General features: G+C 36.1%; 3 protein-coding genes across 6 annotated transcripts in view; 2 read left to right on the forward strand and 1 right to left on the reverse strand.

The window, feature by feature from the left end:
- Window positions 1-4,134, reverse strand: part of LOC111780422 — a 56,795-nt gene extending 52,661 nt beyond the window's left edge. The window contains exons 1-2 of the mRNA XM_023660816.1: window positions 3,748-4,134; window positions 1,306-1,383 (exon numbers count right to left, since the gene is read on the reverse strand). Coding sequence (XP_023516584.1) covers window positions 1,306-1,383; window positions 3,748-3,844 — 175 coding nt within the window. The 5' untranslated portion in view covers window positions 3,845-4,134. The remainder of the gene's footprint in view (window positions 1-1,305; window positions 1,384-3,747) is intronic.
- A 4,223-nt stretch (window positions 4,135-8,357) lies between these two features.
- LOC111780721 (metalloendoproteinase 1-like) lies at window positions 8,358-9,662 on the forward strand. The gene has a single exon (XM_023661202.1). The coding sequence runs from the start codon at window positions 8,358-8,360 to the stop codon at window positions 9,309-9,311; it is 954 nt and encodes a 317-aa protein (XP_023516970.1). The 3' UTR covers window positions 9,312-9,662.
- Window positions 9,663-10,395: 733 nt separating this feature from the next.
- Window positions 10,396-23,116, forward strand: LOC111780049 (endoribonuclease Dicer homolog 2). Of its 4 annotated transcripts, none has more exons than XM_023660311.1 (22): window positions 10,396-10,636; window positions 10,937-11,022; window positions 11,173-11,350; window positions 11,842-11,955; window positions 12,061-12,195; window positions 13,477-13,561; window positions 13,721-13,785; window positions 14,236-14,376; window positions 15,157-15,285; window positions 15,355-15,484; window positions 15,586-15,688; window positions 16,038-16,233; window positions 16,317-16,477; window positions 16,634-16,849; window positions 16,944-17,158; window positions 17,264-17,957; window positions 18,159-18,262; window positions 18,370-18,563; window positions 19,484-19,693; window positions 19,791-20,201; window positions 20,288-20,566; window positions 22,593-23,116. In XM_023660311.1, the coding sequence occupies exons 2-22, from the start codon at window positions 10,958-10,960 to the stop codon at window positions 22,944-22,946; spliced, it is 4,179 nt and encodes a 1,392-aa protein (XP_023516079.1). In that variant the 5' UTR covers window positions 10,396-10,636; window positions 10,937-10,957; the 3' UTR covers window positions 22,947-23,116. The 4 variants fall into 4 exon arrangements, with proteins under 4 accessions (XP_023516079.1, XP_023516078.1, XP_023516080.1 ...); XM_023660310.1 differs by lacking the exon at window positions 10,396-10,636 and adding an exon at window positions 10,693-10,831; XM_023660312.1 differs by lacking the exon at window positions 10,396-10,636 and adding an exon at window positions 10,698-10,716.
- Window positions 23,117-23,376: the final 260 nt, after the last annotated feature.

Here is a 23,376-nt window from a genome sequence, read left to right on the forward strand (position 1 = left end):
GTCGAGGACCCATTTCATACCCCTATAAATATTTTCAGATGCCTCCGACGAAAAGCCTCCATGTCCTTCGACTTTTTTTTTTCAACCAATCAGATACCATCTTATACAGTCAGCCAAGAAAGGGATCCTCCTATTGAATAATTTAATTTTAGAAGCAAGAACGCCACAGTAGTGACCTTTAACCTTTATTGCAACCTCCAAGCAATCAATGAGACAAGAATTCAGGTCAGAATAATCCAAAATACCTCCAAAGACATTCCCCACAGCTTTAAATCTTTAAATGTTTTTAGGCACCAGAGGTGCAAGGGGATGTTTCTCAATTTAACCCAATTCCCAAGAAAGGACAACATTGATTTGACCATGAATGGGGTTCCAAACCTCCAATTAAATGTAATAGGCCCAAAAGTAACCCACCATTATTTGTAACAAGAATACAAGCACACTCCGCTTAAGGGCATGTAAGGAGGGTTTTGTCAGGTCGAAAGGATTTAATAATGAAGGGAAATTTAGTCTATTCTTGGAGGGTTTCAAGAACCTTACCCTAGTCGTCATGGAAGTCCCTTCGAAATCACTATGGTTTCTTCCCAATTTAGACGTCATGCATCTCTTCTATCTGCTTTTTTTTGTTGTGAGACACAAGCATCCCATACCTTCAACTAAGAGTTCTCCTCTTGTTTACCATTTTGCAGAGCCTCAGCAAACGACACCTTCTAAGAGGTATAGGGAGCCCTTTTCCTAACGGAGAAACATTGTGGTCCGTTTTCTTTTCCTTTTAAAAAGTCATGCAAAACCCCATAATGAAATAGGTATTGGGAGTACAGCAATAAAGACATATTTTCTTCTTTATAGGGATGTTTTTGGAAGTAAAACCACCCAAACAAAATAGGTTTTTTTTTTCTATAAGAAACAATGGGGAATGAAATATACACAAAAAAAAAAAGGTAAACCGAGCCACCATACATGAATTATAAAAATGACCAACAAGTGACTAAGGAAACTGTAATCTTTGAAGGGGAGAGCGTTTACCCCAATAAAGAGTGCATAGGTTCAAATCTAAAGTATCCTGACAACCAATTGTTAGTCAAGCAAAAGCAATTTGTTCCAAAACTAGAGGAAGAAAAATGTTGCAACATCCCAATGCTAATTTGCGCCAAATGATTGAAGATGAATAAAAAAGATAGAAACAAGGTGTAGAAAACATGATATACATATTCCAAATATGTGTATGAAAAGACAAAAACATGTTATGGATACCGATACCAAACATGTTCAGTTTTTCCATTTTGCTTATGAACTTAAAAGTACCTTGCTTTAGGGCAAATGGCAATTGAAGATAATCAAAGGCCTCTAGAATGAGCTCAACATTCTCCAATAATATTTCCTCTGCATTAGGAAGTGTGGCTCTTAGAACTGATTGATATAGAAAATTGAAAATAATAGCAATAACATAGAATGTGCAACCATTTTGAGCTATTTTTCATATCAAGGAAATTTCATTTCTAAGAGCAAAAGTTACAGGCGTTGCATAAAAGTTCAATTATGAACAAAACACCTAAAACAAACAAATATTCCTAACCAGAACCAAAGAAACTGCAATGCTTAAATGAAAACCAATACCAATTCTTTTGTTAGCCACTGTTGCACTTCAACCCTTCATAATTAAACTTCATTTAATAAAATTGAAAGAAAGAAGAAGAGGAAGGAAGAAAGAAACAAGAACTTCTTATTGGCAGTAGAAAAGTCACAATGGAAAATCCTACCACATAATTAACATCATAAAATCGATTAGAACAGTACAACAACACCTACCAACTCCGTCTTAACTCAAACTTCTACTATCTATCCAAAAATAAAAAAATAAAAACATGGCCATCAACAAGATATCTCATTAATATAGCACAATGGATATATCAAAGAAGTTGGGAGACCTTCCTTTTCTTCACTCTCTACTCATTTTGTCTCTCTCCGCTTTACAGTTGTTTCATGGATCTATTACTCTCCAAGAGGCACGAGATCATTTTTTGAGTAAATGTGCAATGACTATATACTTTGGCTTGAGAGAATTTCTTTTTTTTTTATAAGAGACAATTTCATTGATGAGTGAAATTTACAAGAGGGATGTATAATCCATGATGTTTACAAAAGACCTTCCCAAATTGCAATGAGGGAGGTATAACTATAGGAAGTAAAAATATTAGACTGTTTACACCAAGATATAGCTTGGTAAACAACATTGTCGAAAAGTTTTGTGTAGGTCTGTTCGTTTCTACAAATATTCTCTGATTTCTTTCTTTCCACAGATTCCGAAAGAAGGCCATGATGAGGTTTTTCCATAATAAGGCTTTTGCGGTCTTGAAAGGGTGGTACGTTAAGGCCATATCCAAAAAATCCTTTACCTCCCTAGGAAATGTGAGATGTCATCCGGATATATTAAGAATCGTTGTCCAGAAATTTTGAGTGTATGTGCATTGCATAAACAAGTGACTTTGTGATTCGTTTGCTTTCTTGCATAGTGGACACCAATTTGGAGAGAGTGATGTAAGGCATTCTTTTTTGAAGATTTTCACTTGTGCTGATGGCTTTATGCGCTATTTCCCAAAGGAAGAACTTCACCTTTATAGGTTGATGTCCTTTCCATATTGTCTTTGCTAGCGTCGGATTCATTGCTTCTACTTTTTCCCCCATGTCCATCATCAAGGATTTTGTAGAAAAGACCCCGTCAGCGCTAGGGAGCCAAGTTAGTGAGTCTTCTTTGTTTGACAATACCACAGGGGCAAGGTCAAGGCTTAATTCGGCCCACTCCGTTGCTTCATTATCCTTTAGATTCCTACCAAGTTTCAAGTCCCAAAATTTGTTGACAACATTCCACGTTTCTTTAATCGTGGCTTTTTTGTTGTGAGAAAGCCTGTACAAAAGTGGATACTTCAAAGCTAGCGTGGTATCATATCCTAAAAATACTTTGGCTTGAGAGAATTTCAAAGAATAGATTATTTGTACCATACCAAAAAATATTCAACCAATAGAGTGTTTGACTAAGATTCGTGAGGTTTAATGTTTTCATTTGGGCATCAGATCCTAGACTTCTTTGTAAATATGATATTGGTCTTGTTCTTTTGGATTTGAGTCCTTTTTGTAGTTATGTTGGACTCCTATTCTTTTTTTGGAGCTTGTTTTTTTGTACACCTTTGTTTTCGATAAAAGTTCGATTTCTTATCTAAAAAAGAATGTAGAATTGAAACTCACAAAGGAGATCAACCCTAGAGAGTAGCGCTGCAGTATTGGGTAAGAGCAATTCAGACTTTCTAATGAAACAGGGGGATTCTGAGCAGACAATGCCGGAGTCACTTACTAAAGAGAAAGTGTGTAGTTGAAGCAATCGGGTTATCCTATGTAGAATTTCCTCTGTTTGATATTATTTAGGATCAACCCTGATGAAAAATATTTCAGACAGAACTCCATTTTCCAATCAAAAAGATAAGTGAAACGAAGATAAGGAAGATGGTGGCTTCCGCATGGCGGGTTATACTTTGGATTAGTTCAATATAATAGAAAAGCAGCGACCCATTTGTCCAAGGAGCGCATTCCAGATAGCCATGGATCATACATTCCGAGAATCATTTTATAAGAGCATAAGGAAGTATTAGCATCAATTCGAGACGATGGCAACTCCTCCGCCGAAGCTACTTAACTAAGATTAAGACAACCAAAAGCTAAAATTGTTCATACAGTAAAATAAGAAGAACGAACCGTTCCAAAACGTAATCTTCAGCTTCTCCTTCTGAATATCCTTGACATATCTGCCCAAATAACCCACAAGTAACTGTCCAACAAGTCTTTCAAACATTCTCACACTTTCCACCCTAAAAACGCTGCCGCCAACAAGTAAACCCGCCTAAGTTCATCTGATATTTGCTCTCTCTGATTCTCTCCCTGAATCTCACCGTCAATTACACTTAGTCTCTATCTCCCTCGGAAAATCACGCTCTCGCCGATTCATTCAATCACTCTCCGTCCTGGAAATCTCTCTCAACCTTCGTCTCAATCTCGCCGGCTCCCTCTCTCTCTCTGCAATTTTGCCGCTACTTCCTCCTGAAAGTTTCTCCGGTGAGTTTTGTACCTTTCGTGTCCAATGCAAAGGGCACAATTAGGGATGTAAAAATTCTTTTAAATTATTATTTTATTTTATTTAAGATTTCTATAAATATAATAAATAAATAAATGTTTATGAGTTCGTTAATTTATTTATCAATTAATCTTAATAATTATCTCTAATAAATAAATTTAATAAAATTATATAATTTTTTTAGTGAAAATAATTGATACATAATCAAATTAAATAATTAATTATATATTTATATTTCAAAAATCTAATATTATCGTATTAAATGAAAATTAATTACAGATAAAATGAACTATTATATTGTTCTTAGTTTAATGTTTTTAATAGTTCATACAATTACAAAATATTATATTTTATAAATTTTATATAATAATAATATATTGTTAATAAAAATTGTAACGGGCCCAGATCCACCGCTAGCGAATATTGTCATCTTTGAGCTTTCCCTTTCGGGCTCCCTCTCAAGGCTTTAAAATGGGTCTGCTAGAGTAAGGTTTTCACACTCTTATAAATGGTGGTTTGTTCTCCTCCTCAACTAATGTGGGACTTCACAATCCACCCCCTTCGGGGCCCAATGTCCTCGCTGACACTCTCTCCTTCCTCCAATGAATGTGGGACCGCCCCCAAATCCACCCCCTTTGGAGACCAACGTCCTTACTGGCACACCGCCTCGTGTCTACCCCCCCCCCTCTTTTCGGGGAACAACGAGAAGGCTAGCACATCCTTCAGTGTCGGGCTCTGATACCATTTGTAACGNACAATTGTTATACTACTTGATCGGTAATAAAAAAGTCCTCAAAGAGCTTAATATCAAATAGGCACAATTGAGGAATAACTATGCACTCAAAAGAACGTGTAATCGAAGAGTTCCCAACATTCATTCTCAAGCTCGAGCAAGTTCAAAACTAAAGACAGCCAGAACATCTCTTCCTTTTGCGTTGCTTCGAGAGCTCACAGGCTCATTGACGTAGTTGAACAAGACTCATTTTCATATATGACCAATGGCCTAATATTATGCATGCTCATCAAACAGCGTTTAGTTTTTTATCTTGATTCAGGGTTTCACCCAAATTGTTTAATAGATTCCCACGCATCATGCACCCGTCAACTGTTCTCACCCCCTTTGAAAGGTGATACAAGCTACCTTTAGCTAGGAGCCTCTTTTCCTTCTGCTTAGCTCCCCCCGAAAACAACGTTCAACTTGCATGTTAGGCACATAGCTTGCGTTCTTTATGAATCAGGATTAAACTCATATTTTGAGTATAATTGAACCCTACTGTGATTGAACATGGTGAATCGGGTTTTTAAATTTTTATTTATCAACATTGTCGATCTAATCTGAAACGTTAAATTATATTAAATACAAACCTTCAAACACAATTTATCAATAAAATGCAAGAATATATAAATTTGCTATAGTATTTGAATTCCTCTTCATTTTTATCTTCAACCTAGTCGCACAACATTAAATTATAATCAATTAAAAATATTTAAATACATAGATTGAATATAAAGCTACCTTTTAAAATTATTAGAGTATTTTAATATTTTAGTTTGATCACAAAATTTAACTCATCCACGCATCTCATCTTGTCATCTCGATCCCTATCGACATAGTTCATATGTCTTGATGTCACCCCAGGTCTCGAGATGTCGTCGGCCATTACAACTCGTTCGGTCATGCCATCGAGAACGGGCCCGTGTGTCGCTCATCTCATCCACCCATCTAGGTTCTATTGAGGTCTTGGGCCTCCTGTGCCCATATCGTGTCATTTTCAGATACAGTGGCAGATAGCAAGTGTATGTAACAACCTCCAACACGCGGGTTGGGGAGCAATACTGGCACACCTGTGCCGCCTGGTACTGTCCTTGAAAACCCCATTTCAAAGGAAGTCGCCCGAGACACTCGTCTCGGCACGCTCGCACACACTATGACACACGTATGTACCACTGGGTAGTAAGGCCTAGGAGCTATTTGCTAAAATAATCGCGTTTTATGTAAAAATAATAATATCTCAACGATTTAATAAATATATAACTCCAAATTTAAAATGTAATTTAGTCTATATTATTTTTTTTAAAAAAATTGACTTAGCTCATAGTATTTTAATGTTTTTAATACTGTATGTTACGAATGAATTATAAAATTAGTTGACGATAATATTTAATAATCTTTTTTTTTTTTCTTTATCCAACAAACTTTATCATAATACAACCTTTCATCGTCCCATCTTCTTTCTTCCTTGCTCGTCGCATCAATCTACATTGTGATAGAATCAATTTAAAATGAAAGGAAAGCTCTCACAATTCGGTATATGATTTAAGATAAAGACAGATTTGAAACGTTTCGAATCTGATCTATAACGTCAGTCAGCAACAACAATAATGAATACATTCATGGAGGAGTAGAGAGACAACATAAAAAAAATTGTGATAAACGTGCGCACATGTTATTGGCCACAAAAAATAGCTACAANAATATATCTAATTGCTCCTAATCATTTATTATTATTTTTGGGCTAAATTAATAAAAATATTCTCAAATTTTTTATCCCGTCTAAAAAATATCCATAAATTTGTAAAAAAAAAAAAATCTTACCATTAATTTGGAATATAAACGGTTAGTTTTTTTTATTATTTTAAAATACCCTTAAACGCTATTTTCCAACTTAAAATTTGTAATTAATATATTTTAATTTTTTTTAAATACACTTATAAAATTGTTGGAGTAGTATTAACGTTCTTGACAAAATAATAATAATAATAATAATAAATAAATAAATAAATAAACTATCACCATTAATATATGAACGGAAAATCGTTTATCTACACTTTATAGATTATCTCGAAACTTTTTATTATTACTTTGAAAGTTTACGAGTATTTTTAACTTTTTGTAAGAGTAATTTTTTAATTTTTTTTAATTTAAGGATATTATTAAAAAATTTGAATGGTATTTTTAGTAATTTAATTTTTTTTAAATGTTGGAAAGTTGTTTTCTAATTTAATACCCAATTATTGACAATTGACTTAAGACATTGTTTTTCTTGTTATTATTATTATTTTTTAAATAAGATTGAATATATCCGTTGATTTGGAGTGTACCTTTTTCTTACTTCAAATTTAATATTTTAAAATTAAATTGTACTTATCAGACTTTTTTTTCTCAATAAATTTGTTCATACTAAATATTGTATTGGAGATATTTAAGAAACCTTTTTTTAAATAAAAAAAAACGACATTTTAAAATTTTAAATAAACAAATAAAACAAACAATCTTTTCTTTACAATGTAACTAAAATTTCTCAATTTATTATCATTTTAATGTAATTATTAAAAAAATTAATTGATCAATTATACGGTTTATCTTAATTTTTACAATAAGACAGTTGAGAATTATATATATATATATATATAATATTTAATATATTTAATATATGTTGAAAATATATTTATACTAAGCGGGCGGGGACGAAAAATATGATCTCATCTCCGACTCCATTTATCCAACAGAAAAAAAAAACAAAAAATTCCCCACATCCTCCTCCATTCCCCGGTCTGATTGAGGAATTTCTTCACTGTTCGTAGTAAAATGGACATCTTTAATTAGAATTGGATGAAAGATTCAAATTCGAAACAAGTAATGCAACAATAAAAAATTGTGTGGTGATGGGACTCGATTTTTCTTTTTGGTACTGTCACACCGTTCTTGATTCTAGTTTAAGCCCGTTGTTTTGATGAAATTCTACTTTTATAGTAGTGTTTAAACGTATAGTAACAATGTGTAAGGGTATTTTTGTAATTTTGCATCATATAATTAAAAAAATGGAATGATCCTTTGTGTAAGATATTCTAACCGAGATATTTTTTTAAAAAATATTTTACTTGATTAGGTTGTGTTCAGTTGTGAACTCTGTTCGGGTAAAGTTTAGGTTGAGTTCGGTTGTGAACACGTAATGGGTCAATAAAACATGCTTCCCATTTCTTCCTTTTTCTTCTTATTCATTATAATTTTATTAATTAAAATATGTTATGTTATTTAATATATAATAAGACTATGCTTATAATTCAGCGGTCAACAAAACATGCTTACCATTTCTTCTTCTCTTTTTATAATTAACATTATTATTAATTCCAACTGTTATTTAATAATTAAAAATGTGTCACATTATTTAATATTAATAAGACTATGCTTATAAATATGCTCTCCTTAGTTCTATACGTATATCACCCATCTATGGCGAATAAGCCTTTGATTCTTGCCTTCTTCATCTTCCTTCCTCTTTGCCTTTCACTTCCATTGCCCGAACTGCCCGAACTGCCCCGAGTTTCTCCGTTTGCATTTCTCAATGACCTCCAAGGGTGCAAGAAAGGTGACAATGTCAAAGGCATATCCAAGCTCAAGAACTTCTTCCACTATTACGGTTACTTAAATCGCAGAACGAACGTTACTAGTTATATGAACGATGATAACGATGTCTTTGATGATCACCTCGAATTTGCCATCAAAACCTACCAACAGTACTTCCATCTTAACCCCACTGGAACCTTGAATCCCGAGACGATATCCCAACTTGCAACTCCTCGGTGCGGCGTTCCAGATATTGTTAATGGAACTACAGGTCGACTGTTGTTTGAACATGATGATGATGATGATGATGATCGTGTCCATCACTATCACCTTCCTCATGTCGTGTCTCATTACGCTTTCTTCCCTGGAAAGCGTAGGTGGCCATCTTCGAAATATCGTCTCACGTACGCATTTCTTCCCAGTACTCGTAAAGATGCTAAAGCGCCTGTGACTCGAGCGTTCGCTACGTGGGCTCGATACACTCATTTCAAGTTTTCTTTGACTACAAACTACAAAAGAGCTAACTTGAAGATTGGGTTCTATAAAGGCAACCATGGAGATGGGTATCCATTTGATGGGCCCGGTGGGACATTGGCTCATGCTTTTGCACCAACTGATGGGAGGTTCCATTATGATTCAACTGAAAAATGGGCTGTTGGGGCTGTGAAAGGGCGATATGACTTACAAACGGTGGCATTGCATGAAATTGGACATCTTCTTGGGCTCGGACATAGCACGGTTAAAAACGCTATCATGTATCCTTATATCAAGTCCGGGACGACCAAGGGCTTGAACGCCGATGATATTAAAGGAATCAAGGTTCTATACAACAGACGTTAAACAAGTATCTCCTACAATGCTATGATATTGTCCACTTTGAGTATAAGCTCTCATAACTTCCTCAAAAGGCCTCGTACCAATGGAGATGTATTCCCTCACTTGTAAACCCACGATCATTCCTTAAATTGGTCAATGTGGGACATCCGCATCTATTTTACTCGTAAGATAATCTATTGTATCTTGGTATTATTTTAAATATTCTTGGTTGTTTTTCGTCGTTTATGTAAACGTGTCTACTGATGGAATAAGTATTCAAATGTAACATTAGGGTATTAAATTTCGTCGTTATATATTTCCATATTTTCGTGGGTTCGTCAACGATTTAATGATTAAATTTATATGTTTTTATTGTATTGCCAAATATAAAATAAATAATAAGAAATTAAAAATAAAATAAAATATATTTATGTTATTTGAAATTTGAATAAATAACTAATTTAAAAATTAACACCATTCCTCTTATTTGAATAAATTTAAAATAAAACAACAATTGTTTTCTGTACCCTAAATGTTATTAATTTAAAATCTTTAAATTTTAATATTTTAACTTAAAAAAATATTAATTTTCTACAATTATAATTAATTACTTGTAATTTAATTTTGAATACAAGTAATTGATTAAAATTAAGGTTATCAAATTATTATTAATAAAAATGAATTAAGATTCTATTGTAAATTATTACCATGACATAATATTTATATACTTATCTTATTTAATATAATTTACTATACCTTTGATTTTAAAATATAATTTGCGTTCGAATACTTATAATTAAAATATTTTTTTTATTAAAAATTATTTTAAAATATAAATTACGTTCGAATACTTATAATTAAAATATTTTTTTATTAGATAATTATCGAGATTTATTACAAAATAAACTCAAAATTCTAAAATTTGAGGTACATTAATCACTTAATTTTTTTTTAATAATATGATCTAATAAAAATATAATAGTTAATTATTTAAAATCAATTAGGGTAATAATTTTTTTTGAAAATACAGTGAGGTCACGGAGTCTTGTTGATTTCAAGAGAAAATCGAGTGAAAAGGGATATCATAAAATAGCGAGAAAAGGTGGGAAGAAAAACAGTGAGGTCACCCAGTTTTGTTGATTTCAAGAGAGTTATTAATGAGGTTTGGTGGAAGTTTGATCCTTCCCAATAATGGGTTTAAACTAAAACTAAGAATCTAATACTACAGAAATGGAACCAGAGGGGTTTCAAATGTGACAGGCAGTGAAGCAGAACTGCTTTGATCAACCAGTGGGTCCAGGAATCGGGAAAAAGACGAACTCATGATGCCTTTTTGATTTATTTTGATTGTAAGTTCCCTTCTCTCATTGGTTATTTGTTCAACTTTTGATATAGTGACTACCTTTTTACTTTCATTCGCTTTAGTTAAGTATGAACTTTACTTGAATACCCATTTGAATTTCTTTGGTTCTTATTCTCTTTGATTTTTTTGTTCTGTTTGATTCTCGTTGGGTCCTTTTTTTTCAGTTCGTATCTGTTTCTGGGTCAGTGGGTTGAGTTTTAATCGGCATTGTGCATTGATTTTTTTGGTTTTTTTTGTTTTGGGTATCTGCATTGGATCTTCTTAGTGATAAACAATGTGTTTGTAGATGTGGAGTTAAGAGCAGGGGATGGCGTCGTATATGGAGTTAGAGAGCGAGCAGCTAGTGGCTGATCCAATACCATTTGCTAGAAGGTTTGGTTTGTGCAATGGTTTCTTTTTGGCTTCATTATGCTTAAACTTTACCTTTATGTTATTAGAAGATTTTGAAGGTTTCTTTGTTTGGTATGTTGGATTGTTGAAGTTTGATTGTTCCTTGTATCTTGTGATGGGTGATTATTGCAGTTATCAGTTGGAAGGATTGGAAAAAGCACTTAAACAGAACACGATAGTGTTTTTGGAAACTGGATCTGGCAAGACTTTGATAGCCATCATGCTTTTGAGAAGCTTTGCTCATCAGCTGCGCAAACCTTCACCTTTCTTTGCTGTTTTCTTAGTTCCACAAGTTGTTTTGGTCACTCAAGTATGTACCAATTCTCTCTCTCTCTAGATCACAAATGGAATGGCCGAGAGGAGGGGGGTGAACACGAGGCGGTGTGCCAGTAAGGACGTTGGGTCCCGAAGTGGGTGGATTGGAGGGTCCCACGTCAATTGGAGAAGGGAATGAGTGCCAGCGAGGATGTTGGGCCCTGAAGGGGGGGTGGATTGTGAGATCCCACGTCGGTTGGGGAGGAGAACGAAACATTCTTTATAAAGGTGTGGAAACCTCTTCCTAGCAGACGCGTTTTAAAAACCTTGAGGAGAAGCCTAAAAGGGAAAACCCAAAGAGAGGACAATATCTGCTAATGGTGCGCTTGGGCTGTTACAAGTATTATGTTCATTTTCAATAAATAAGTAGAGCTTCCGGAAATTTAAGGATTGAAGGGAACCATAAGCAAACTTTATGATTGATGTTTCTTGGAGTTTCATTTTCCCACCATTCACAGTTTTATCCATTCTTTTTGATAATTGTAGCAAGCTGAAGCTCTGAAGATGCATACCAACTTGAGCGTTGGCTTGTATTATGGAGATATGGGTGTAGACTTTTGGGATGGTGAAGTTTGGAAGCAAGAAATAGATAAACATGAGGTACTGAGTCTTCTTATTTGGGTATTGTTTATTTTTTTCTTACTCAATGTCAAGTTTTGGCATGGTACTGCTACCCTTTTTCCTAATGTATTTTCTACATCTTAGGTGCTTGTGATGACTCCTGCAATTTTGCTAAATTGCTTGAGGCATAGCTTCATTCAGCTAAGCATGATAAAGGTCTTAATAATAGATGAATGCCATCATGCCAGAGGCAAACACCCTTATGCTTGTATTATGTCGGTAAGTTGCACATATTGTTATCATGCTGTCTAATTTTGTGGATACTTGGATAAAATAGTTATGCGTTTATGCGTTTTTTTAGGTTGATTTGTTAAAAGTCAAGTCTTTTATGCCAAGCCATCGATATTTATATAGCATGCCAATCTTATAGATATGTGTGTTAGTGTGAGATCTCACATCGGTTGGGGAGGATAATGAAACATTCTTTTTAAGGGTGTGCAAACCTCTCCCTAACAGTCGCGTTTTAAAAACCTTGAGAGGAAGCTTGAAAGGGAAAGTTCGAAGAAGACAATCTCTACTAGCGGTGAGATTGGACTGTTACAAATGATATCAGTGCCAAACACCGAGCGGTGTGCCAGCGAAGACGCTGGCTCCCAAGGGGTGGATTGTGAGATCCCACACTGGTTGAAGTGGAAAACGAAGTATTCCTTATAAAGGTGTGGTAACCTCTCCCTAACATATACGTTTTAAAACCTTGGGGGGAAGTCGAGAAAGGAAAACCCAACGAGAACAATATTTACTAGCGGTGGGCTTGGGCTGTTACAGTCAGCTTAACTGATTATTAATGGTTAGCTTAACAGAACACAACATTAATTACACCAGCACTAAACGTTTCGACCTAAATCAATATCCTAATAGTTTAGAGGAGAGCACACTTTCTTATTCCTTCTCTTCACAATTAATTATAACTAAAGCACCTTGTTTTTTCTTTTTGAATTTTTGCATAATGTTGATTTATATCTTGATCATCTACGCCTCCACTTTTGAAAATGCATTAATAAAAATCATAAAAATGAGTAATTAGGTATTACTAAACATAATGGTTACCTGATGTACAAACAATTTGACATCTATCAATTATCACTTTCTTAATTAACGATTCTAACAAGTCTTTGAATTCGTATCATCAATGTTTTTTAGTCTTTAGTGTTAAAACTAGAAACTTGATTTGCCACAACTCATTATGTATTGGCATTACATGCATAAACTTCCATAATTGTTTAGAATAAGATGAGGCATAAATACCCCAGACCTTAGTGGTCTCATAGAGGTGCAAGCCTCATCTATAAGACAAGTAAGCCGCTTATGATTCAAAGAAGAGGTCATGTTACAAATTAGTGTCAAATGATTCAAAGAAGGCGTAAGCATCAAGGCTAAAAATTTGAGCCTCTCAACGGGAGGGGTTTCAAGGTGTCAGCCTTAAAAACTTTAGCTAGTTACTTTACACATTTTTTTCCCTTGATGCACATATTTTTAATTTGAAGTATATGCACTTTTCAGGAGTTCTATCACCAGCAGCTACCTCTTGATAAATCTAATCTTCCTAGAGTATTTGGAATGACTGCTTCTCCAATAAAGTCAAAGGGTATTTCAAATTCATTCATATATTTTTTTTTTACTTGTACATTATCCAATTCTATTTCCGTTTTTTTCGGGGGTTACGGCTTCCGAGGTTGTTATAATGAAAATTTGAACGAGATGCTTTGCCCTTTTCTGATTTTTTTGCGGGGTGGGGCATTGGTAGGTGGCAACTCGGAGTTAATGTGTTGGCAACATATACAAGACCTTGAGTCCTTATTGAACTCGAAGGTTAGTACTAAAGTTTGCATGAGTTTACTAAGTAGTTTTGCTATTTTAATATTGATTGCTCATTGGTGATTTAGTAATGTGATAGACATGCTTCAAAACCCTTTAGAGATTAATCTTTAAATTTTCTTACGTATTATGTGCCTCAGTTCACAGAGGCTTGTATCCGTTTTTGGGGCATTAATTGTGTAGGTTCCATAGGACTATAGTGTCTCAGGCTTTGGCATATTTAGTTTCTCGTACTCAACTCCGCGACTCTGCTAGGAAAGTTTCATTTGTGTTTCAGTTTGGGGGATTTCTCTTTATACTCTTGTTATTTTAGAATGCGTTGTACCCTTTCTCAAGGAGTTCGTTTCTTCAAGTGCTTGTGAATTGTTCACTTCTTCCCCTCTTCTTTTTCGAGAATTATTTTCTTATAGAGCAGTAATTTGATCATATCTTTTTATCATGCAGGTGTATACTTGTTCTGGTGAATCCGAGCTGGCCAAGTTTGTACCTATTTCAACTCCGAAGTTCAAATTTTATATGCACCAGGACATCCCATATGCATTATATGAACAATTAGCAGAGGGTTTGAAGGTTTTGAAATTAAAGGTGCATATTTCGTGTCCATAATTTTCTTTTGTATCATTAAAGTCGATTCTATGAACTAGTATGATATTTGTGGTATGCGATTCTTTAACATTGTTGCTCTATAATGTATGAAAACATCTCTACTTTTCATTCGAAGTTGTCAGTATCATGCTGTCTTATGGAACTATTAAATGGAAAGTGTAATTGATTTAATATTTCATCTGCAAAAATATCTTGGCAGAGGATGCAACAGAGCGGCCCCCTCAAATTGGGCATTCTTCTTGAACCTTTTTTCAGGGTGTTAAGCCGTTTGTGGAGGATTGTATCTCCTTATAGTATACTGGTCTTGAGAGGAAGAAATTGCCCTAAAATAGTGCAAAACTAGGACAACATATTTGATAAACTCTCCTTCCTCACCATAACTTTCTACCAAAGATCGAACATGAAAATATCCACGCCTTCCGACAAAGTATATTTGCTACATTCTACCCCAACATTCCATTACAGTGAGCCACCGGTTCCCCCACCATTTCTAACTAACTCTCACTTGTTTGTTTCCTTTCTTGCCCTTTATTGCATATGTGAACGTAGTCGAAGGCCTCCCAAGGACATGCCATACGAAAAACTTACATTCTTGTGCATTTTCACATTCCACAACGGGGCATATACTGAACTGCTCAAGGGAGAAGAATTAACCAAACAAAGGAAAAAGGATTTACAAGAGAATTAACCAAACAAAGGAAAAAGGAAAAAGTTCTTGTTGTACTTGTGGCGCTTATGGCAGTGTACTTTTATTTGCAGCATGAACGCTCTCTGGAGAATCCAGATCTCAATCCTTCCAAGGTAGAACCGACTAGAAAACGGATATCAAAAGCTTTCTTGGCTTTGATGTATTGCTTAGATGAACTTGGTCTTTGGTTAGCCTGGAAGGTAGGCGTTTCGATTATTTTGGTTTGTTACTTAGCATTTCTGGCATTACCTGACATGCACTTCTAACAGGCTGCTGAGTCTTTATCATGGATGGAAGATGATTTTTCTCCATGGGAAACGTTGGATATATTTGGTGAGGCAATAGTGAAAAGTTTCTTTTCTGATGCCTTAACGCTACTCGCTAGTCCATTTAAATCAGGTACGTATGTTCCATTGTAAGATGAATTGGTATGTATATTAGATTGTTTTCATTCCCCTCTTATTTATTTATTTTTTAATTATCTAAATTTCGACATGCAGGATATTCCTATCAGCCTATAGGTGATAATGTTGAGGCTGATATGGCTGTAGGTCTTATGACTGCAAAAGTTGTTTGTCTCATTGAATCGCTACTTGAATACAGGTACCGGTTTTGTGCATGGTTGTTTCCCTATTCACTGTCAGTCTCTTGTGATCTTTTTTATCAATTTTATGAATTCGATTGTTGTTTCCGATCCGTTGCCAATTTTGTCTGCTGCATTAGGATTTTTGTAGGTAATTTGAGGCATGAATAAATCTTAGATGCGAAATTTTGCTTTCAACTTCTTTTGCTTCACCCCTGGTGATCTATCTCATCAATGAGTCTAATCATGTTCTAAATGTTCTGAACCAATTTTGTTCAAGCCACTTTCTAGGGGCGTTCCCTCGGTGTATTCATTTTTGTTTTCTTATTGAAAGATTTGATTATTGATTAAGGCGGCACTATCCTGTAGGTCTGTCGAGGATATAAGATGTCTAGTATTTGTAGAAAGAATCGTTACTGCTGTGGCCCTTCAAACACTATTGAGCGTATTGCTCCCAAAACACACTTGCTGGAAGGCCAAATATATAGCTGGAAGGAACTCGGGATTGCAAACCCAGACAAAGAAGAAACAAAATGAAATTGTGGAAGAATTTCGTTGCGGCAAGGTATGCTTTTCTTGGTCTTTCACTCCCTCTACTACTCAAAGCTGCATAATGCTTAATTTGATTGGTGAATAACATTTTCTCAGGTCAACATCATTGTTGCAACCTCGATTCTAGAAGAGGGTTTGGATGTCCAAAGTTGCAATTTAGTAATTAGATTCGACCCGTCATCCACAGTATGTAGCTTCATACAATCTAGAGGACGTGCTAGGATGCAAAACTCAGATTACATCTTGATGGTAAAGAGGTAAAGTAAATCCTTTTGTACATGTGTTTGTTCTTGTGGTTTTCTTTTTATCTTTGCTATGAGGGATAATTGCTTTTTTTAACATTTTTAGTTGAATTACTTGCTAAAGAATGATCTATTTTTCTCTTATACTCTCATTGGTTTACCTTTATGCAGTGGGGATTCTGCCACTCTCTCTCGACTTCAAAGATATCTTGATAGTGGTGAAATTATGAGAGACGAATCTCTACGCCATGCCTCTCTTCCGTGCTTACCTTTTAGAAGTGATTACAATGAGGAATCCTATCGTGTTGAAAGCACGGGTGCGGTTGTGACTTTAAGTTCCAGTGTTGGTTTGATATACTTCTATTGCTCTCGCCTTCCTTCTGATTGGTCGGTTATTTTATATTGTAGTTCATTGTTTGAGAATAACGACACCGCATTCTTGTTTTGTAAATTAGAATGGAAAATTTTCCTTATTTTGTAGTTATTTTAAGCCAACACCACGATGGAATACAGAAACTCGCACCTTGCAACTTCCTAAGAGCTCTCCTTGTCAGACCTTTTCCAGTAAAGATGACGCTAAATATCCCAAGCAAAGTGCCTGTTTAGAAGCATGCAAACAACTTCATAAGTATGGTGCTTTGACAGATAATCTTGTCCCTGATATGGTTGCTGAAGAAGCTGTGGCACAAGGAGTTGGTATTTATTTCTAATCTTGTCCCGGTTATGACTGCTTTCGTTTCAGACACGTGGTGGCCATTATAATTCACGAATTTGAACTCGAATTTTACCCAAATTTTTCAGGGAATAAACCACTTGATGAAGAACAACCAATTTATGTTCCACCAGAATTTGTGCATTGTTGTCCCAATAATTCTAGTGGAGTGTATCATTGCTACCTGATTGAATTAAAGCAGAACTTCAATTATGATATATCAGTTCATAACATCGTGCTAGCCATGAGAACCGAGCTTGAGTTCGAAGTCCAAAGCATGTGTCATGACATGGACGTTGACAGAGGAAGCTTGGATGTTAATTTTAAATATATAGGCATTATTAAGCTTAGCCCAGAGCAGGTTCTTTTATGCAGAAGGTTCCAAGCTACAATTTTCAGAGTCTTGTTGAAGCATAAATGGGATATCGAGTTGAGTAAAAATGACGAGATTTGCTTGGGAGATAGTCCTACGGTCGATTATCTTCTGCTCCCTTCAACTGGTGTAGGACTGATTAGCTGGGAGACCGTTCTGTCTGTATTAGATTCATCCATAAAATATTGTGTACATCGTGGTATTTCCTCATTCAAGGGCTTTGCTTACGACGTTCAAACCCAAAACGGACTTGATTGCATTTGCAGACTCGAGAATTCTTTGGTGTATACTCCTCACAACGGTCACGTATATTGCATAATGGGTGTTTTGAGTGCACTCGATGGAAACTCATTACTCAAGCTTCGAAAAAACGAAACGATGCTGACTTACAAGGAGTATTATAAAATGCAGTAAGTTCTTAAAAGTCGTTTAAATTATTAAGTTAGTGCTCGCAGTTCGATTATTGTGTCTGTTTAATCTCTAAGCTTTAAAATTTCAATTCTATTCTTGTACTTTGAACTGTAAGCTTTTGTAGTTCTTATTGTAAAGTTTTGAGTGCACTATTCTTGATGCTTCATTTCACTGATAATCTTGATTTGTTTACTTTGCAGTCATGGCATTGACTTAGAGTATGAGAAACAACCATTACTGCGTGGGAAAAAAATATTTACAGTGCATAATCACCTTAAGAAATGTAGAAAACGCGAGGAGGGAGGTAACTTTTATTTCTTCGACTTGCAAAAACCCCACCGTCTATAATATTTTCACGTGTTTCATATTCTTCTACTCGAACAATATTGATTATCTGTTTTCCTTTTGCAGTATCAAGTAATTCGCTAGTTGAACTACCTCCTGAACTTTGTTCTATAATAATGTCTCCCATATCCATCAACACCTTATATTCGTATTCATTTCTTCCTTCTATTATGCATCGACTCGAATCGATGCTCATTGCCAGCAACTTGAAAAAGTTGAATTCGGATCATTGCATGCAAAATGATATTCCAACCATGAAGGTAATTTTTATTTATTTTTTAATGAAGTACTACACACTCATAAATTAGCAGAGACAATTTATAATAGTGGTATTGAGATTTCGTAGTAGTGGTATCAATATGTTCTTGTGACATTTGATGTCACCCAGACTGTTAGCTCATGCTTTCTAATCGAATACCTATTTCTATTGGGGTTGGACTGGTCGCTGAATAGAGTTTTGTATTTACTGGTTACCCATTTGTTCTTATTCTTAGACATGTTTGGATTTTGAAATAGTTAAAATGACTTGTGTTGTTCAAAATCACCCCGAAACATGTATTAATATGTGAGATCCCACATCAGTGGGAGAGGAGAACGAAACATTCTTTATAAGGGTGTTGAATCCTCTCTCTAGCAGACGTGTTTTAAAAACATTGAGGGAAAGCCCGAAAGGGAAAGCTCAAAGAGGACAATATCTGCTAGTGGTGGGCTTGGGCGGTTAGAAATGGTATTAGAGCCAAACACCGGGCGATGTGCTAGCGAGGAGGTTGAGCCTCGAACAGGGGTGAACACGAGACGGCGTGCCAACAAGGACGTTGGGCCCTAAAGGAGGGTGGATTGTGAGATCCCACAGGAAAACGAAAAATTCTTCATAAGGTTGTGGAAATCTCTCCCTAGCAGACGCGTTTTAAAAACCTTGAGGGAAAATCCGAAAATGACAATATTTGCTAGCAGTGTACTTGGGCTGCACTATTTCTAAACCACTCCCAAACATGCTCTTTAATAATTGAGCCCTTTAGTTATCTTGTTGGCTCCTTTTGTTCTGGGCAGCTTTTTTATTTTATTTTTACTCTCTCTGTATTGCCATGTTGTGTATCTTTGCATTTTCTGTATGGAACTATGGTTCTTCACTAATATATAAAGTATGCTTATTTATGTCAACAATATTTCTTTGTCACAGGTCTTGGAAGCAATAACAACAAAAAGCTGCCAAGAGAAATTTCATCTAGAATCCCTCGAGACTCTTGGCGATTCGTTTCTTAAATACGCGACTGGTCAACATCTTTTTAAAGCTTTTCAGAAAGATCATGAGGGCCTTCTTAGTCTAAAGAAGGATAGAATAGTTTGTAATGCTGCTCTCTGTAAGCTTGGATGTGAACACAAAATTTCGGTAGTTTCATCATGAACCATAGTTAACTGCTTTACTTATTTGTGACAGTACGAAGTGTATTGATTTTAGTTCTCGTATTCTTTTGTCGATGTTTCAGGGCTTTATTCGAGACGAGGCTTTCGATCCTCAAAAGTGGGCTATTCCTGGTGATACACATGAAGTTCACCAATTAACAGAGGAAGTGCTTTCTAATGGAAGAAAAGTTTATGTTCGGAGAAAAAGAAAGGTAAAAGGTAAGAGGATAGCTGATGTCGTTGAGGCGCTAATCGGTGCATATCTTAGCACTGGTGGGGAAAGGGCAGCGATTCAGTTTCTAAATCGGATCGGTATAGAAGTGTATTTTGATATTGTACCTTACGAGAGACCTTTTAGCGTCGATGCGCACAAGCTCATTAATGTCAGACATTTAGAGTCCCTGCTGAATTACACATTCAATGATCCCTCATTGTTGTTAGAAGCAATGACTCATGGTTCATATATGCTTCCAGAAATTCCAAGATGTTATCAGGTAACATAATGACATCAAATACGTGTCTTAGAAAACTGGCTTACTTTCCTCTATTAAATGTAAGTAATGAACTCATTTGCATGCAGCGACTGGAATTTCTTGGAGACTCGGTATTAGATTACGTTGTTACTGTGCATTTGTACAACAAATATCCCGGAATGTCACCGGGATTGTTGACTGACATGAGGTCAGCGTCCGTGAGCAACGATTGTTATGCACGAACTGCAGTAAAGGCTCAGCTGTATAAAAGTATACTACATTTGTCTCATGACCTCCACAAGCATATTAGTTCGACCCTTAGAAACTTCGAGATGTCGTCTTCTGAAGCAACGTACGGATGGGAATCTGAGACTTCTTTACCCAAGGTCAGTTCTTATAGTCGTTTTTTTTACACATACTAAATAAAGTTAAATGTTGGATGACTGCTTGTTCATATTTTTACAAGAAATAGTTTATGAATCGAATTATATGGGAGAGAGATAAGCTACTTGAGGCAAACCAGTACTGAAATTTTATTTAAATGATCAAAAGTCCTTTCACAATTACAGCAGCTTCCATTCTATAGAAGGAAGCTTAACCCACAGAACGACTCGACCTCCTAAACCGATAAGTGAACTTACGTAACCGGTTACATCCCTTCTAAAAGAACTGCCCAGCCTCCCAACAACGTTGAAGTAGGTTGCTGTAAAAAGACTTGATTCCCAAAGGTAAAAAGACTTTAACCACAATGACAAGAAACACAAAGATTCGACAAGAAAACTCGAGATATATGTAAATGTAACAGCCCAACCTTATCGCTAGTAGATATTGTCCTCTTTGGTCTGTTGTGTATTGCTGAGCCTCATGGTTTTAAAATGCATTTGCTAGGGAGAGGTTTCCACACCCTTATAAAGAATGCGTCTACTAGATATTATTCGCTTTGACCCACCACTTTGGCCCATTACATATCACCGTTAGCCTCACAGTTTTAAAATGCATATGCTAGAGGGAGGTTTCCACACCCTTATAAGGAATGCTCCGTTCTTTTTCCAACCGATGTGGGAACTAACAATCCACCCCCTTGGGAGCCCAGTGTCCTCATAGGGTAGGGCTCTGATACCCATTTGTAACTGCCCAAGTTCATCATGAGTAGATATTGTCCATTTTGGTCCATTACGTATCACCGTCAGCCTCATGGTTTTAAAACACGTTTGTTAGGGAGAGGTTTCCACACCCTTATAGGGAATGCGTCTGCTAGATATTATTCACTTTGACCCGTCACTTTGGCCCATTACATATCACCGTTAGCCTCACAGTTTTAAAATGCATATGCTAGAGGGAGGTTTCCACACCTTTATAAGGAATGCTCCGTTCCCTTTTCCAACCGATGTGGGAACTAACAATCCACCCCCCTTGGGAGCCCAATGTCCTCATAGGGTAGGGTTCTGATACCCATTTGTAACTGCCCAAGTTCATCATGAGTAGATATTGTCCATTTTGGTCCATTACGTATCACCGTCAGCCTCATGGTTTTAAAACACGTTTGTTAGGGAGAGGTTTCCACACCCTTATAGGGAATGCGTCTGCTAGATATTATTCACTTTGACCCGTCACTTTGGCCCATTACATATCACCGTTAGCCTCACAGTTTTAAAATGCATATGCTAGAGGGAGGTTTCCACACCCTTATAAGGAATGCTCCGTTCTTTTTCCAACCGATGTGGGAACTAACAATCCACCCCCTTGGGAGCCCAGTGTCCTCATAGGGTAGGGCTCTGATACCCATTTGTAACTGCCCAAGTTCATCATGAGTAGATATTGTCCATTTTGGTCCATTACGTATCACCGTCAGCCTCATGGTTTTAAAACACGTTTGTTAGGGAGAGGTTTCCACACCCTTATAGGGAATGCGTCTGCTAGATATTATTCACTTTGACCCGTCACTTTGGCCCATTACATATCACCGTTAGCCTCACAGTTTTAAAATGCATCTGCTAGAGGGAGGTTTCCACACCCTTATAAGGAATGCTCCGTTCCCTTCTCCAACTAATGTGGGAACTAACAATCCACCCCCTTGGGAGTCCAGCATCCTCATTGGCACGATACCATTTGTAACAGCCCAACCTCATCATGAGTAGATATTGTCCATTTTGGTCCGTTACGTATCACCGTCAGCCTCACGGTTTTAAAACACGTTTGCTAGGGAGAGGTTTCCACACTCTTATAAAGAATGTTCCGTAACCCTTTCCAACCGATTTGAAATCTCATAGTAAAACCGGTGGATAGATACACCTCTACCTCACCATGAACCTAAGGATAGCTAAAGAGTTGTTGCAGGAGAATTTGATATTCTTACAAAGAAAATACAGATCATGAGAATTACATTGAAGATGCATTTGAATTTTCATACAGGTTTTTGGAGATGTCATTGAATCTTTAGCTGGAGCAATATACGTAGACTCGGGATACAATAAAGATAAGGTGTTCGAGAGTATACGTCCACTTTTAGAACCGTTAATATCGCCCGAAACGGTGAAGATGCATCCAAGAAGAGAGTTAAATGAGGTATGCCAAAAGAAGAACTACAACTTAAAAAAAACTGTTACTTCTCGTGTCAATGGAAAAACGCACGTTACAGTTGAGGTTGAAGCCAATGGGAGGATATTCAAACATACAGCAATCTCTTTGGATAAGGAGACTGGAAAGAAGGTCGCTTCCAGAGAAGTTCTCAAATCTCTAAAGGACTCCTATGGTCCTCTCCTATAGTGCTTTTACAGGTGCTGTTTTTCCTTCTTCATTATTGTATTAAATATATCGATATTTATAAATTATGTATTGTCATTCATACCAAGGTGTATTGTCGATAAATTATGTATTGTCTTGCTCTATGTTTGTTAAGACAATATTGGTATTGGACTTTTGTTTTAGGAGTATCTTCTTGCTATTTTTAGGTCATTTAATGCTCAAATTACATACTAGAATGCACTCGGTTATCTTTCTTTGTAATGGCCTAAGCCTACCTTTAGCCGATATTATCTTCTTTGGGCTTTTCCTTTTGGGTTTCCCTCCAAGATTTTAAAACGTGTCAATTAGGGAGAGGTTTCCACCCTCTCCAACCGATGCGGGATCTCACAATCCACCTCAATCCAAGCCCACTGCCAGCAGATATTGTCTTCTTTCGACTCTTCCTCCTGAG

The sequence above is a fragment of the Cucurbita pepo genome, chromosome LG18 (assembly GCF_002806865.2).
Source record: "Cucurbita pepo subsp. pepo cultivar mu-cu-16 chromosome LG18, ASM280686v2, whole genome shotgun sequence".
NCBI lineage: Eukaryota > Viridiplantae > Streptophyta > Magnoliopsida > Cucurbitales > Cucurbitaceae > Cucurbita > Cucurbita pepo.